Source organism: Zalophus californianus, chromosome 1 (genome assembly GCF_009762305.2).
Source record: "Zalophus californianus isolate mZalCal1 chromosome 1, mZalCal1.pri.v2, whole genome shotgun sequence".
NCBI classification, from domain to species: domain Eukaryota; kingdom Metazoa; phylum Chordata; class Mammalia; order Carnivora; family Otariidae; genus Zalophus; species Zalophus californianus.
In genome coordinates, this window is record NC_045595.1 from 20875442 (window position 1) to 20890378 (window position 14937).

Sequence of the window (14937 nt, forward strand, 5' to 3'; positions counted from 1 at the left end):
CTGCCCCGGGCATCACTTCCTCTGAGAGCTCATCTGTGGGTTATCTCGCCCACTGCGCTGTGGACTTCTTGGGCTCTAGATGGTGTCTTGTTCATCTCCAGATCTCTCATTATCAATACAACTCACGGATTCTTATTTTATTTGAAGGGTTATAATCTGTTACTAATGTTTTATATTTTGATGCCCAAATTATCCCAGATTTGGCCAGAGGGAGCCTCTTCACGCTGATTTCTGTGTCCTTCTGATATGTTCCTATTGTTCTTTGAGCATGTCTTTACTTTTGGGCACAGCAAGAAGTTCTGGGCTCATCTTGTACTTCCCCAGACCCAGCCTTGAAATCAGCTATTTCTCCAAGGAGCCCTGGTTCCTTTCAGTGGGGAATGGTATTTAGAAGCCAAGATCTGGGCACTAGATATTTTCATTGCTACTGGAAAATCATTGCTTTGAGGTTTTTAGACCAGACAAATCGGGGAATACATATATTATGACATTATATTATATTGTTATTACATATAACCTCCATACACACCCATGTCTATTTCTGTTTATTGATCTATCCATTAAAAACCATGGGTTCATAATGATACCTTAAAACTGACCCTAATACCACATGGCTCACTTACACATATTTGTTACTTCTTTCTCCAGAAGAAAACCAGCTCCCATTCATTGTTCATAGTATATTTGCTCCGTCCTAGAATACACAGAAAGTAGTTCCAAACTGCTAATTCATGCTCTTTAGAAGAAAAACCTTACTAAGTAGACCTTATACACATTTAGTATTCCTTTTCTCTTCACGCTGGGGGCATATAGTCCTAATACCATATTCAAAAGTTATTTGCTCTTCTTCCCACCCCTTCAGTGGGATATGTTCATTTGATGAAATATAGTGTGGTCCGTTTGTTTTATGCATGTAATGTATATTTTCTCTGTGTCTGTTTCTCTCACTGATATATATAAAGGTATCCTTGGATCTGTCCCTCCCCACCCCATTCATTCTGTCCTCTCTGCATCTCCCCCTTTCCACCCTGTTCCCACCACACACACATAGCCAGCCAGTGTCACTAGCTTCTGCTATGTCCTTTCTGTATTTCTTTTTGCACAAATGAGCGGACACACGTGTATTCTTAGACCACCTTCCTTCCTACTCGGAGAGCAGCACACTCTGGATATCCTTTTGAATGTTACCTTTCTCACTTCCGGTATATCCTGGAAATCAATCCATACAAGTTCATGAGATTTTCTTCCTTCTTTTTCATAGCTGCAGAGCAGTCTAGTGTGTGAATGTACCGCACTTACCGTGGTTTATTCGACCATTCTCTATCATATAGGCATTTAGGTCATTTCCAGGATGTTGCAATCATAAACAGTGCTACAGTGAAAAACCGTGTGCATTCCACGTTCATAGTGATGGAGGGGTAGCTTTAAGGGTAGCTGAGAAGCAGGATTGCTAAGTCAAAAGGGAAGCCCATCAGTAGTTTGGTTAGGTGTCGCCAAATTTCCCTCCATGGGGGTTGTGCCCTTTCGCATACACCAGCGGCATGTGAGTGCCCGTTTCCCCACAGCCTTGCCAAGAGTGTGTTGTCATGCTATGTGGTTTTTTTTTGCCAGTCTGGAAGATAAGCGAGCAAGGTAAGTAATAAGTAAGACCGAAGTGTTATAAGTGAGGCGGAACATTTTTTCCATCTTTTCATATGATCAAGGGCAATTTTTATATTTTTGGGACTCACCTATTCATGTCTTTTGCCCATTTTGTTCCCCCCTCAGGCTTTTGAGCTTTTTTCTTCCTCTGATTTTAAGTGTTCTTTATATATTAGGGATATTGGTCCTTCATCTGTGATTTATGTTGTAAATATTTTCTCCTGGTTTGTCAGTTGTAGTTTGACTTTGCTTATGGTAATTTTTTGCAATATGACTTTAAAAATATTTAAACAATGTTATTAATCATTTCTTCCATTACATCTGGGTTTTGAGTCATAGTTCGAGGGCCCTTCCCCATACTGAAGGTTTCTTCCCGTACTTGTATGGTTTCATATCCTTGTTCCTACCTTATGTATGGTGTCTGGTATGAATCCAATTTTATCTTTTTCCAAATGACCAGCATTTATTAAATGGTTTATTAAATGCCTAACAGCCTTTATTAAAACCTCCATCTTTGGCCCAGTGGTTTGAGATGCCACCTTTATTGTAGACTAATTTTCATATGTACTCAGGTCTATTTTGGGACTTTCTGTTCTCTTCCATCGTTCCATTTGTCTATTTATGCACTTGGACTACAGTTTATTTATTTATTTTTTAAAGATTTTATTTATTTATTTGAGAGAGAGAGAATGAGAGATAGAGAGCACGAGAGGGAAGAGGGTCAGAGGGAGAAGCAGACTCCCTGCTGAGCAGGGAGCCCAATGTGGGACTCGATCCCGGGACTCCAGGATCATGACCTGAGCCGAAGGCAGTCGCTTAACCAACTGAGCCACCCAGGTGCCCTGGACTACAGTTTAATTACAGACATTTTATAGTATGTTTTAATGTCTTGTAGGGCCAGCCTTCTTTGTACCTCTTCCCTTTCAGTGTTTTCCTGACTATTCTTACATGTTTGTCTATTTTACTTAGTTATTTTTTAAAACTGTGGAAAAATATACATAATGTAAAATTTACTATTTTAACTGTTTTTAAGTGTACAGCTCAGTGGAAGTAAGTGCATTCACACTGTTGTGCAACCATCCACAGAACTTTGTGAAACCCTGTATTCGTTAAACAATAACTCCCCATCCCCATCTCCCCCCGGCCCCTGGCAACCACCATTCTACTTTGTGTCTCTGTGAATTTGACTGCGCTCAGTACCTCACATGAGGAGAATCATACGGACTTTGTCCTTTTGTGTCTGGCTCATTTCACTGAGCATAACGTCTTCCTGGTTCATGCACGTTGTAGTAGGTATGGGAATTTCTTTCCTCTTTTTCCTTGTAATATTCCATTGTGTGCATATACCACATCTTGTTTATCCACTCATCTGGGGATGGACACTTGGGCTGCTGCCAGATTCTGGCTACTGTGAACGAGGGTGTACAAATCTCCCTTCGTGTTCTTGCTTTCTACACTTTTGGGTGTGTATCCAGAAGTGGAGTTGCTAGGTCATATGGTAATTCCATTTGTTGTTGTCGTTTAGTTTTTATTTCATAATCATAAATTTAACTCTGCAATCCGTCTAGACTTGGAGAGGGGTATGGAAAACATGGAACCCAAAGAACTGCGGTAAAAGCACAGATTGTAGGCCATTATGAACAGATGGGAGAAGGAACTGTCTGGTAGTTAAGATAAAACACACATTAAATTTATTAGAGTTGTCCACAGTGGGCAACGGTGAGCTTCTTGCTGCTCTTGCCATTCCTGGACCCAAAGCACTCCATGGTTTCCATGGTACTCGTGCCCTCTTTCACCTTGCCAAAGACCACATGCTTGCCACCCAAACACTCAGTTTTGGTAGTGCAGATGGAAAACTCATGTTGGGTCCCACATTTGCCATGGACAAGATGCCAGGACCCGTTTGCTTCAGGCTGAAATACTCATCATCAGATTTCTCCCTCTGGCTGGACTTGCCGCCAGTGTCATTATGGCGTGTGAAGCCACCACCTTGGCACATGAGCCCCATAATTCTGTGACAGCAGGAAACTTTATAACCAAATCCTTTCTTCTCCAGTCCTAAGAGCACAAAAGTTTTTGGCTCTCTTTAGAACTTTGCAAACGGCTCGAAAGATACATGGCCCAAGGGCAAATTTGATGGCAAATATCTTAGAACATCATGGGGTTGACCGTGGCAGGGTGGTACAGGGCAACTACGGGTGGTGTCAGCGGCATCTGCAAAGCCCTGTTTGTAATTTCTGAGATGCCATCATCCAGCTGCCTTAGTTAGCAGCTGCACCGGCGGAGCACCAGGGTTCTCATTTCTGCACATCCTCACCGAAACTTCTTTTCCTTTAGTCATCCTAATGGATGTGCCCTGGGATTTCATTGTCTTTATTTGCATTTCCCTAATGATTAGTATGTTGACATCTTTTCATGTGCTTATTGGCCATTAGTAGGTCTTTCTTTGAAGAAATGTCTATTAAAATTCTTTGCCCGTATTTGAATCCAGCTGTTTGGTTTTCGTTGTTGAGTTTTACGAGTTGTCTATATATTCTGGATATTAATCCCTCATCAGGTATATGGTACTTTCTCCCATCTCATGGTTTGCCTTTTTTTTCTGTTGATAGCGTCCTTTATGTTACTAAGACACATGGGTTTTTCGTGTTGATGAATTCTAATTTGTCTATTTTTTCTTTTGTCGCCTGTGCCTTTGGTGTTTTCCAAATCCACTGTCATGAAGCTTTCCCCCATCTGTTCTAAGAGTTTTATAGTTTTAGCTCTTACATTAGATCTTTGATCCATTTTGAGTTAATTTTTATGTATGGGGTTAGGTAAGGGTCCAGTTTTATTCTTCTGCACGTGGAGATCCAGTTTTCCTAGCACGGTGTGTTGAAAAGACTGTTCTTTCGCCCACTGAACGGTTTTGGCACCCTTGTTGAAAATCATTTGACCCATATATATTTGAGAGTTTATTTCTGGACTCTTTGTTCCCTTCCTTTGGTCTCTATATCTTTATGCCAGTACCACACTGTTTTGATTACTGCAGCTTTACATTAAGTTTTGAAATCAGGAAGTGTGAGTCCTCCCACTTTGTTCTTTTTCAAGATTGTTTTGGTTATTTGGGTCTCTTGAGATTCCATATGAATTTTAGGATAGATTTTTCTTTTTTTGCAAAAAATGTTGTTGGGATTTTGTTGTTGTTGCTGGGATTTTGATAGGAATTTGTATGCTTATTTTCCCATGAGCATTGTATGCTCTAGCTCTATCTTAAAAACACTTTGTATTTTGGGGGTGCCTGGGTGGCTCAGTTGGTTGGGCATCTGACTCTTGATTTTGGCTCAGGATACAATCTCGGGGTCATGGGATCAAGCCCCTAGTCAAGCTCTGCACTCAGTGCGAGGCCTGCTTGGGATTCTTTCTCTCCCTCTCCATCTGCCCCTCCCGCAACTTGTGCTATCTCTCTCTAAACAACAACAACAACAACAAAAAAAACCAAAAAAAACCCCAACCCTTTGTATTTTTAATGGGATTGCATTATATTTTTAATTACCTTAGGTACAGCTGATATCTTTAGGATCTTGAAGTGTCCTGTCCAAGAACAAAGAATGTTCATTCATTTGTTCAAGACTACTTTTGTGTCTTTAGGAATGCTTTATGTTTTTCTGATATAGGTTTTGCATATTAAGTATTTTATCTTCTTTGTTACTATTATAAATGGGATTTTCTCTATTATGGTGTCTACTGATTTGTGTATGCTAATTTTATATCCCGTTACAAACAATCCTTACTGAATTGTTTGAATGTGTTTTATTATTGATTCTCTAGGGCTTTCTAAGAATACATTACCTGTAAATAGAGATAGTTTTACTTATTCTTCTCCAATTCTTATTCCTCTAATCACTTTCTCTTGCCTAATTGCATTTTCTAATACCTCCAGTACAATGCTGAATCGTAGTGGAGTGGGTAGGGATTCTTACCTTGTTCCTAATATTAGTGGAAGTACCTCTAGTAAGTTTCCCCCTTAAGAAAATGCTAGCTTTGGGCGCCTGGGTGGCTTAGTTGGTTGAGCGACTGCCTTCGGCTCAGGTCATGATCCTGGAGTTTCAGGATCCAGTCCCGCATTGGGCTCCCTGATCAGCAGGGAGTCTGCTTCTCCCTCTGACCCTCCCCCCTCTCATGTGCTCTCTCTCTCTCTCTCAAATAAATAAATAAAATCTTAAAAAGAAAATGCTAGCTTTAGGACTGTATTTAATAACATATCCATTGAAACTTCTGTTTTCTTAAGTGTTTATTTGTCACAGGTTTTTTTTTTAAGATTTTATTTATTTATTAGAGAGAGAGAGATAGTGAGAGCAGGAACACAAGCAGGGGGAGTGGGAGAGGGAGAAGCGGGCTCCCCACTCATGTGGGGCTCGATCCCAGGACCCTGAGATTAGGACCTGAGCCGAAGGCAGACGCTTAACGACTGAGCCACCCAGGCGTCCCTGTCACAGGCTTTTAAAGTACTTCTGGAGATAATCGTATGATTTGTCTCCTTAGATCTGTTAATATGGTGTATTATATTAATTGATTTTCTAATATTGAAACAACCTTGGACTCCTTTAATAAATCCCACCTGGCCGTGGTGTATCATTTTTTAAAAATGTGATATTGGGTTCTGTTAGTTAGTATGCTGTCTAGAACTTTTGCATCGATATAAGTAATGTTGGTCTGTAATTTTTTTTCTGTACTGTCATCAGGTTTGAAGCAAGTTATACTTGCTTTATAAGAATACTGATGTTTTCCTTCATTTTTAAGACTCTGGAACGGGGTGCCTGGGTGGCTCAGTCGTTAAGTGTCTGCCTTCGGTTCAGGTCATGATCCCAGGGTCCTGGGATTTAGCCCCACATCGGGCTCCCTGCTCCGCGGGAAGCCTGCTTCTCTCTCCCCCACTCCCCCTGCTTGTGTTCCCTCTCTTGCTGTGTCTCTCTCTGTCAAATAAATAAATAAAATCTTAAAAAAAAAATCTGGAACAATTTTTATTGTATTGAGACTATCTGGTTATTCTGTTCTGAAACCATTTGGACGTGATGCTTTTTGGTGGGATAGTTCCTCTATAACTTCATTTTTCTACGGGAATTGGTCTAGTTAAGCTTTGTATTTCCAATTTGGGGGTCAATTTTGATATACTTTGTTTCTCTAAAAAATGATCCATGTTTTCTAGGTTTTAAAATATATTTGCCTAGACTTTTGATAAGTGGTCTCATGATTTAAAAAAAATTTTTTTTAAGATTTTATTTATTTATTAGAGAGAGAGGAAGAGCACAAGTTGGGGGAGTGGGGGGAGGGAGAAGCTGGCTTCCCACTGAGCAGGGAGCCCAATGCGGGGCTCAATCCCAGGACCCTGGGATCATGACCTGAGCTGAAGGCTTAACAACTGAGCCACCCAGGCACCCCTAAAAATTTTTTTCTGTTTCAAAGTTGACTTCCCCTGGTCTCTTCTTATTTTGTAGAGTTATGCTCTCTTCCTTTTTTTTTTGCTTAATTAAGTTACTTAGTGATTTGTTTGATGTGTTAATTTTTTAAAAATAGGACTTGGATTTATTAATTTGACTGTTTTCTACATTTACCTCATTCATTTCTCCTTTTTAAAAAGATTTTATTTATTTGTCTGAGAGAGAGAGAGCAAGGGGGAGGAAGACAGAGGGACAAGCAGACTCCCTGCTGAGTGTGGAATGTGACACCGGGCTCCATCCCAGGACTCTGAAATCATGACCTGAGCTGAAGTGACACGCTTAGCTTTACCGACTGAGCCACCCAGGCACCTCCATTTCCACTTCTTATTATTTCCTTTCTTGTGCCTTCTTTTGGCTTATGTTTTGTTATGTTTATAGGAGTTTATATTTTATTTATAGGAATTTATATTATAGGAATTTAATTTACTTATTTATGTTCTTACTGATAAATGTGTTTAAGGCTAATGAACTTTCTTCTGATAACTGCTTTAAAAAATAGTCCACAGATTCTGATATGTAGTATTTCATTTTTTTCATTCCAAAAATCTGATTTGTATTTCCCATTTCTTTAAAGAGTTGTTTAATGTCAGGTTTTCCAATTTTCCATATGAAAAGGACTTGCTAAAATTTGTTTTCTTTTTTAAAGATTTTATTTATTTGAGAGAGAGAGAATGAGAGATAGAGAGCACGAGAGGGAAGAGGGTCAGAGGGAGAAGCAGACTCCCCGCTGAGCAGGGAGCCCGATGCGGGACTCGATCCCAGGACTCCAGGATCATGACCTGAGCCGAAGGCAGTTGCTTAACCAACTGAGCCACGCAGGCGCCCTAAAATTTGTTTTTAATAATTTCTATTTTTATCGCATTGAGATAATATTTCTACTCTATAGAACTTGCTGATGTTTTCTCTGTGACCTAATATATAACCAGGTTTTTGCTGAATGTTCTTTTTTTTTTTAAGATTTTATTTATTTATTTGACAGAGAGAGATACAGTGAGAGAGAGAACTCAAGCAGGGGGAGTGGGAGAGGGAGAAGCAGGCTTCCTGCTGAGCAGGGAGCCCGATGTGGGGCTTGATCCCAGGACCCTGGGATCATGACCTGAGCCGAAGGCAGACGCTTAACGACTGAGCCACCCAGGCACCCCGCTTTCTTTTTTTTTTAGGTCAAATGCTTTTTGACCAGAATTTTACTTTGTTTGATATCAGAATTGTAACCTGACTTTTTGTTGTTTCCATTTTCCTGATATATTTTTGCCCATCCCTCCATTTTTAGCCTTTCTGAGTTAGTTTTATATTACCAGCATATAGTCAGGTCTTTGTGAGTCAAATTAAAAATCTTTTTCTTGTAATAAGTGAGTTAAACCCATTCATATTTATTGATAGAGCTGCTATGTTTTATCTCAATTCTGTTTCCTTCTTTATGTGATGTAGTTTCTTTGTTCTTTCACTTTTTAATTTCTTTTTTTTAAAGATTTTATTTTTATATAATCTCTACACCCAACGTGGGGCTGGAACTCACAACCCCGAGATCAAGAGTCCCATGGCCTTCCAACTGAGGCAACCAGGAGCCCCTCACTTTTTAAATTTCATTTGGTATTTGGGCAGATTTGTACCTTATTTTAGCAGTTTCTTTTGTAGTTAAGCCTTTTATAGTGCCCCTTGTCCCCTGCTTTCTTATTTAACCTCTTAATATCTGCTTTGTCCGTTTTTAATGGTATTCTTCTACTCCCTTTGATTTCCTTTGTAACAACCTTGACTTTATTCTACTTTCCTCATCCCTTTCTCCTCCCATTTTTAAAAAAAGATTTATTTATTTATTTTAGAGAGCATGAGCAGAGGGAGGAGCAGAGGGACAGGAAGAGGGAGAGAGGCAGCCTCCCCGCTGAGCACAGAACCTTTTTCAGGGCTCAATCCCAGGACCTCCACCCCACACCAGATGGTGACCTGCGTGGAAACCAAGAGTCAGAGGCTCAACCGACTGAGCCACCCAGGCGCCCCTCTCCTCCCATTTTTAGTTGCTTTTTTCTCCTTACTATTTTAATATAATATTCTTCTACTATCATCTCTATCTTTGTTTTATTTTTATTTTTTAAAATAAATTTTAGTGACTGATTGATTGTATGCTCTATGTCCAACGTGAGGCTCGAACTCACAGTCCCGAGATCAAGAATCACTCACTCCACCGACTGAACCAGCCAGGTGCCCCATCTTTGTTTTAGTCTTAAATCTACAATTAAGTCGATTGAGTATATCAGACTTTTTTCCTGAAGTTTCTCCTATCATTTTGCAGGGGAGGAAAGAACAATCCTCTTTCTTTATACCCTTCCAGGTTTTAGCTGAGGCTCTGTAACAAAGACAAATTAGCAACAGTAGAGCTTACCAATTTATATGTTTCCCTTGACATGGGAGCCTTCATAAGGAAATGAAGACCTGAACAGGTTAAACCTACGCTAGGTTTGATGAAGAGTGGAAGGCTGTGGGAATTGTGGCAAGACAGGATATGAGTTAAGGGTAGTAAACTGAGGAAAACTTAGCAAGGCCTCTTCATTGGGATTCCTCTTGGTGTCATTCCATCTTGGAGCTAAGGACACTCTTTCCTCTGGGTAAAGAGGGCACGTCTCACATGAGGATCTTATGAGCTGCTTCAGGGGAAGCCGTTTCTCAAATTCCTTCAGCTTAAAACATTCAATATGCCAAGGGCGCTGGGTGGCTCAGTTGGTTGGGTGACTGCCTTCAGCGCAGGTCATGATCCTGGAGTCCCGGGATCGAGTCCCACATCGGGCTCCCTGCTCAGCGGGGAGTCTGCTTCTCCCTCTGACCCTCTTCCCTCTCGTGCTCTCTATCGCTCAAATAAATAAAATCTTTAAAAAAAACATTCAATATGCCAAGATGCCATATTTGGGAAAGTGTGTCCTGAACCCCATCAATCTCTTGGTTGGATGAAGCTCCTCTTCTAGTATGTTCCTCATCGAGGGCTCAAGAGTATAGTGTTCCTAGAGTTCTTGCATGTTTAAAACTTGACAGACAACTTGATTTGATATAAAATTCTTGTTTCACACTGTCATTGCTTGAGGGTTGTTTTGTTTTTTGTTTTTTGGGTTTTTTTTTTGCTGCTCTTTTTTTTTTAATTTTTTTTTTAAGATTTTTATTTATTTATTTGAGAGAGAGAATGAGAGATAGAAAGCACGAGAAGGAAGAGGGTCAGAGGGAGAAGCAGACTCCCTGCTGAGCAGGGAGCCCGATGCGGGACTCAATCCCAGGACTCCAGGATCATGACCCGAGCCGAAGGCAGTCGCTTAACCAACTGAGCCACCCAGGCGCCCTTGCTGCTCTTTTATTGCCTTGCTTTGAATGTTGATTTTGAGAGGCCCGATGCCAGTCTAACTTCCCTTCCCTTGTAAGTTGTTTGATTTTTTTGGCTTGGAGGCCTTGGGGTTTTTTTGTTTGTTTTTAATCTTTAAAGTCTAATCATTTTACTAGGTATGTCTCAGAGTTGATCATTCTGGGTCAGTTTTCCTAAGTACAAAGTGGGCCTTTTAAATACATAGATTTAGATATTCTTTATTTCTGGAAATTTCTCTTGGATTATAGTTTTTATTTATTTATTTATTTATTTTAAGATTCTATTTATTTGACAGAGAGAGACACAGTGAGGGAGGGAACATAAGCAGGGGGAGTGGGAGAGGGAGAAGCAGGCTTCCCGTGGAGCAGGGAGCCCGATGTGGGGCTCGATTCCAGGACCTAAGCCAAAGGCAGACGCTTAACAACTGAGCCACCCAGGCGCCCCTCTTGGATTATAGTTTTAAATATTAGTTCTGTTCCATTATCCTGTTTTTTCTTATCAGATTCCCTTATATTTCTCTGTCTATTTCATCTATCATCTTGCTTCTTCTTTACCTATTTCTAATTTAACCATTTCTGTCCCTTTTTAGTTCTTTTTTCCCCTCATTTTCATTTTCTTGGTTATATTCTGGTCTTTCTTCAATGTACTTTATTACATTTTTTATTTGACTCTATTCTTCCTTAGGCACCTCCTAATTTTGCCTTCCTTCCCGAGTTAATTTTGTTTCTTCCATTTTTTCCCTGAGTTCAATGAAATAGCTTTTCGTCTCTTCCTATTATTTGCCCATTTCTCTGTTTTATTTTATTTTATTTTTTTTAAAGATTTTATTTATTTATTTGAGAGAGAGAGAGAATGAGAGATAGAGAGCATGAGAGGGAGGAGGGTCAGAAGGAGAAGCAGACTCCCCGCTGAGCAGGGAGCCCGATGTGGGACTCGATCCCGGGACTCCAGGATCATGACCTGAGCAGAAGGCAGTCGCTTAACCAACTGAGCCACCCAGGCGCCCCTTTTCTTTTCTTTTTTTTTTTAAAGACCATTTCTCTGTTTTAGTTGTGAAATTCTGATTCAAGGTGTTTTTCATATTCCTAAACACTTGTTTGAAGATATTTAGTTTGGTTTGAAGTGCTGTGCTAGTTTTCTTCTGCTTTGTCTTTGTTTTTTTCTTTGAGGGTTGGATGAGAATTTTTATCAGGTAAGGTGGGTGCTCTCTCTCAGTAGCTTTATGTGTCCTCTACTTTCACCCATTCCATCTTTGGATTTGGGATGATTTACAAGATTCCCAGTTCCAGGGCGCCCTCTTCTGTTAGGAAAGCAAACCAGTTTTTTTCTTTTTCTAAGTGGATGGCTGTGTGTGTGTGTGTGTGTGTGTGTGTGTGTGTGTGTGTGTGTGTGTGTGTGTGTGTGTGTGTGTGTGTGTGTGTGTGTGTTGGGGGGAGGGATGGCTGTGTGTGTGTGTGTGTGTGTGTGTGTGTGTGTGTGTGTGTGTGTGTGTGTGTTGGGGAGAGGGATTGTCCTCCCAAGTTCTTGTCTCTTACCTTGCAGGACTCTAATTTTTTACTTTTGCTTCCTTTCCTATCACCCTTCAATCTCTAAAGTCCTCCTTTTCTTTTACCTTCCCCTTCCTACGTCAGGATGCCTTTCCCAAAGAATGCTACCTTGAATGGATGCATGGAAGTCCCTTCCTTGTCCTAAGTGCTCTGATTCTCCGGGACTCATGGTCAGTGTTTTTGCAGTTGGGGTGGACTTTCTCTTTCTGGCAGGACTTCAGACCAAGCTTGGGGCTACCCCTCTTCTGCACCATTTCCCCCAGACTACCCCCGTCTTCCATGCAGGCTGGCAGCAGGAAGGTGAGCTGCAGCTCCCTGGGGACTGACAGTTATTTTTCTACTTAAAGATAATGTGAAGTTTGGGCGTTTTCTATATGCTGGGTATGCTAACGGTATGGGTGTTGGTAGTGTTATTTGTCCTGGCTTTTCTATTTTTTTCTTCTCTTTCCTTCTGTCTTTTGAGAGCATGTGGGGAGGTTGGCATTCATGTGGCCACCATTACCTTGGTTGTCCAGAATGCCATTTCTCGGGTTTTATATTCCTGAGAATGTTTTGGGCTGTTTATAACAAATATGCCGGGCTCAGATTGGCTTAGACAGCAGGAAAATGCCCTGCTTTACTGATAACTAGAAATCAGACACAGGGGGTGCCAGGCTCAGTGCGTCAGGGCTCTGTCCCCAGCGGGTGCTAGCTTCATCCCCAGGCAAATGGCAGCAACAGTTTCAGAAGCACAAAGTCCAGAGTCCTGTGGGTCCTGCCCTAGATTGGATTCCCTCGAAGCCGGGCCTGTTTGGGGGGATTCTTGTACAACTGATGTATTGATGGAGTCCTCCCAGGAGATCTAAGGGAGCGAAGGCAGCAGGATATAATGGAAGGAACAGCTGGGCAGACATTCTGTTTTAGGAGACGTAGGGCCTCAGATCTCACAGCGAGCTCTGGAGCATGAACAACACCCCAGAACTTGTCCTGAGGAAGATGGGACAAGGGGGCTTGATTTTATAGCTCTGCAGTTGTTGATTATAACTGGATCATGTTCCCACTCCTAAGCCAATTAACAGTCTGATCAAGCTCCACCGGCTTAGGTGAGATGACCCCAGAGCTGGGACATGTCAGCTTCCCCTAAGTCAAGTGAGAAAGGAGAGAGTCCTAGAACAACAGTGAGGTGCAATGAGGCGGAAGTGGATGTCAGGCAGGCAGGCACGTCTCCCTCTTGTGCCAGGCACAGGGGCGGGGCAGCAAACGTACCCCACAAAGGGCCTGCCGTCCTGGGCTTTCAGTCTGGCCAGGGAGAGACACCATGAGAAAACAAGGTGATTCAGGGTTTTGATAGGTACTGTGGAGACAAAGCAAGACAAGGGGATAGAGATGTCATGGAGGGGCTCTTCTGTCGAGAGAAGGCCTCACTGGGTGGTAACATTTGAGCTAAGTCCCGGAAAATGTAAGGGGTGAAGAGGATTCCGGCTGGGGGAACAACAGTGCATGAATGAAAAAAAATGCCCTCAGGGGGTCAGGATCATTGAGACAGGGGAAGAACTTTGGGGCACAAATGAGGCTGCCCTCATCCAGAGGGGGCAAAGCATGCCTGGGTTAGAAACTCCAAGGGAGGAGCCTGGGCTGGTCCAGCAGCAGTAGGGGCTGGATCAACCAGAGTGTGGCCACCAGAAGGAACAGTATATGCAAAGGCCATGAGGTGAGAGCTCAGAGTGCCTCCAGGAACCCAGAGGGGCTGCCTGTGGCTGGAGCTGGGGTGGGGGTGGGGACAGGAAGGTGACCAGAGAGGAGGAGAGGGAAGGGCTTGTCCCAGGAAGAGGTTTGGCTTTATCCTAGGATGCAGGGGCCCAGGGTGGATTTTTAGCAAGAGAAAGATGTGCTCAGACTTGAGTTTTGTGGCGAGTAGATTGGAATGGGCAGGGGTGGAAGTGAGGGGACCAGGCAGGGATGGTGCCCTGCTGGGATGACACTGAGAAATGAGAAGCAAAACAGGCAGACTTGGACTGGTGTGATGGGGGAGGAGGGTGTGACACTTAAAAGGCAGGGGACAAGGGTGATGGAGGTTGGTGGCTGGGGGCGAGGTGGGAGGTGTGCCTGTGAATCTGGAGGGGAATCCCCAAACACAGGTCAATGCCAGAGCAGAGTGGGCCCCAGCCAGCCCATAGCATGGGGGTGACAGGGTGTGCGGAGCCCCCTGACTTCCCTGTCCCCCTTCCCTATTCGCAGGGTTCTGGAGCACCTCAGCAGTCTCTCCAGAGAGGTGAACCTGGACTATGAGCGCAGCATGAACAAAATCAACTTTGACCAGATTGTCTCATCCAAGCCTGACACGTTCTCCTACGTGACCCTGCCTGAGAAGGAGGAGGAGAAGGTGCCCAGGCAAGGTGAGGGCAGCTGGACAAAGGTGGTCCCCGTGGCCACCCCCCCAGCCGGAGCCCTCCCACCCTCCCTGTAAGGTGGTCCATAAACCTAACACTCCCAGCACTCACCCTGCTGCTTCCCCAGCTGCCTAGGGAGCCGGGGCAGGGTGGGGAGGGGGGGTGGTCCATGAAGGCTTTTTTAAAAACCAGGAGTCTTGGGGCACCTGGGTGGCTCAGTCGGTTAAGCAGCTGCCTTCGGCTCAGGTCTTGATCCTGGGGTCCTTGGATCAAGCCCCATGTCGTGCTCCCTGCTCAGCGGAGAGCCTCCTTCTCCCTCTGCTCTTCACCTCGCTTGCTCTTTCGCTCACTCTCTTGCTCCCTTGCACTCTCTCAAATAAATAAATAAAATCTTAAAAAAAACAACAACACATAACAGGAGTCTTGGGGCACCTGGGTGGCACAGTCGGTTGAGCGTCTGATTCTGGATCTCAGCTCAGGTCATGATCTCAAAGTCGTGAATCCAGCCCCACATCTGGCTCCACGGGCATGGGGTCTGCTTAAGATTCTCTCTCTCCCTCTCC

The 14937-nt window shown here is 43.0% G+C and overlaps 1 protein-coding gene across 1 annotated transcript in view; it reads left to right on the forward strand.

Annotated features, from left to right (window-relative positions):
- DNAH1 (dynein axonemal heavy chain 1) overlaps nt 1-14937 on the forward strand; it is a 76392-nt gene that overhangs the window by 11801 nt on the left and 49654 nt on the right. Inside the window, exon 9 of the mRNA XM_027587893.1 lies at nt 14223-14380. Within this exon, the coding sequence (XP_027443694.1) occupies nt 14223-14380 (158 nt within the window). The remainder of the gene's footprint in view (nt 1-14222; nt 14381-14937) is intronic.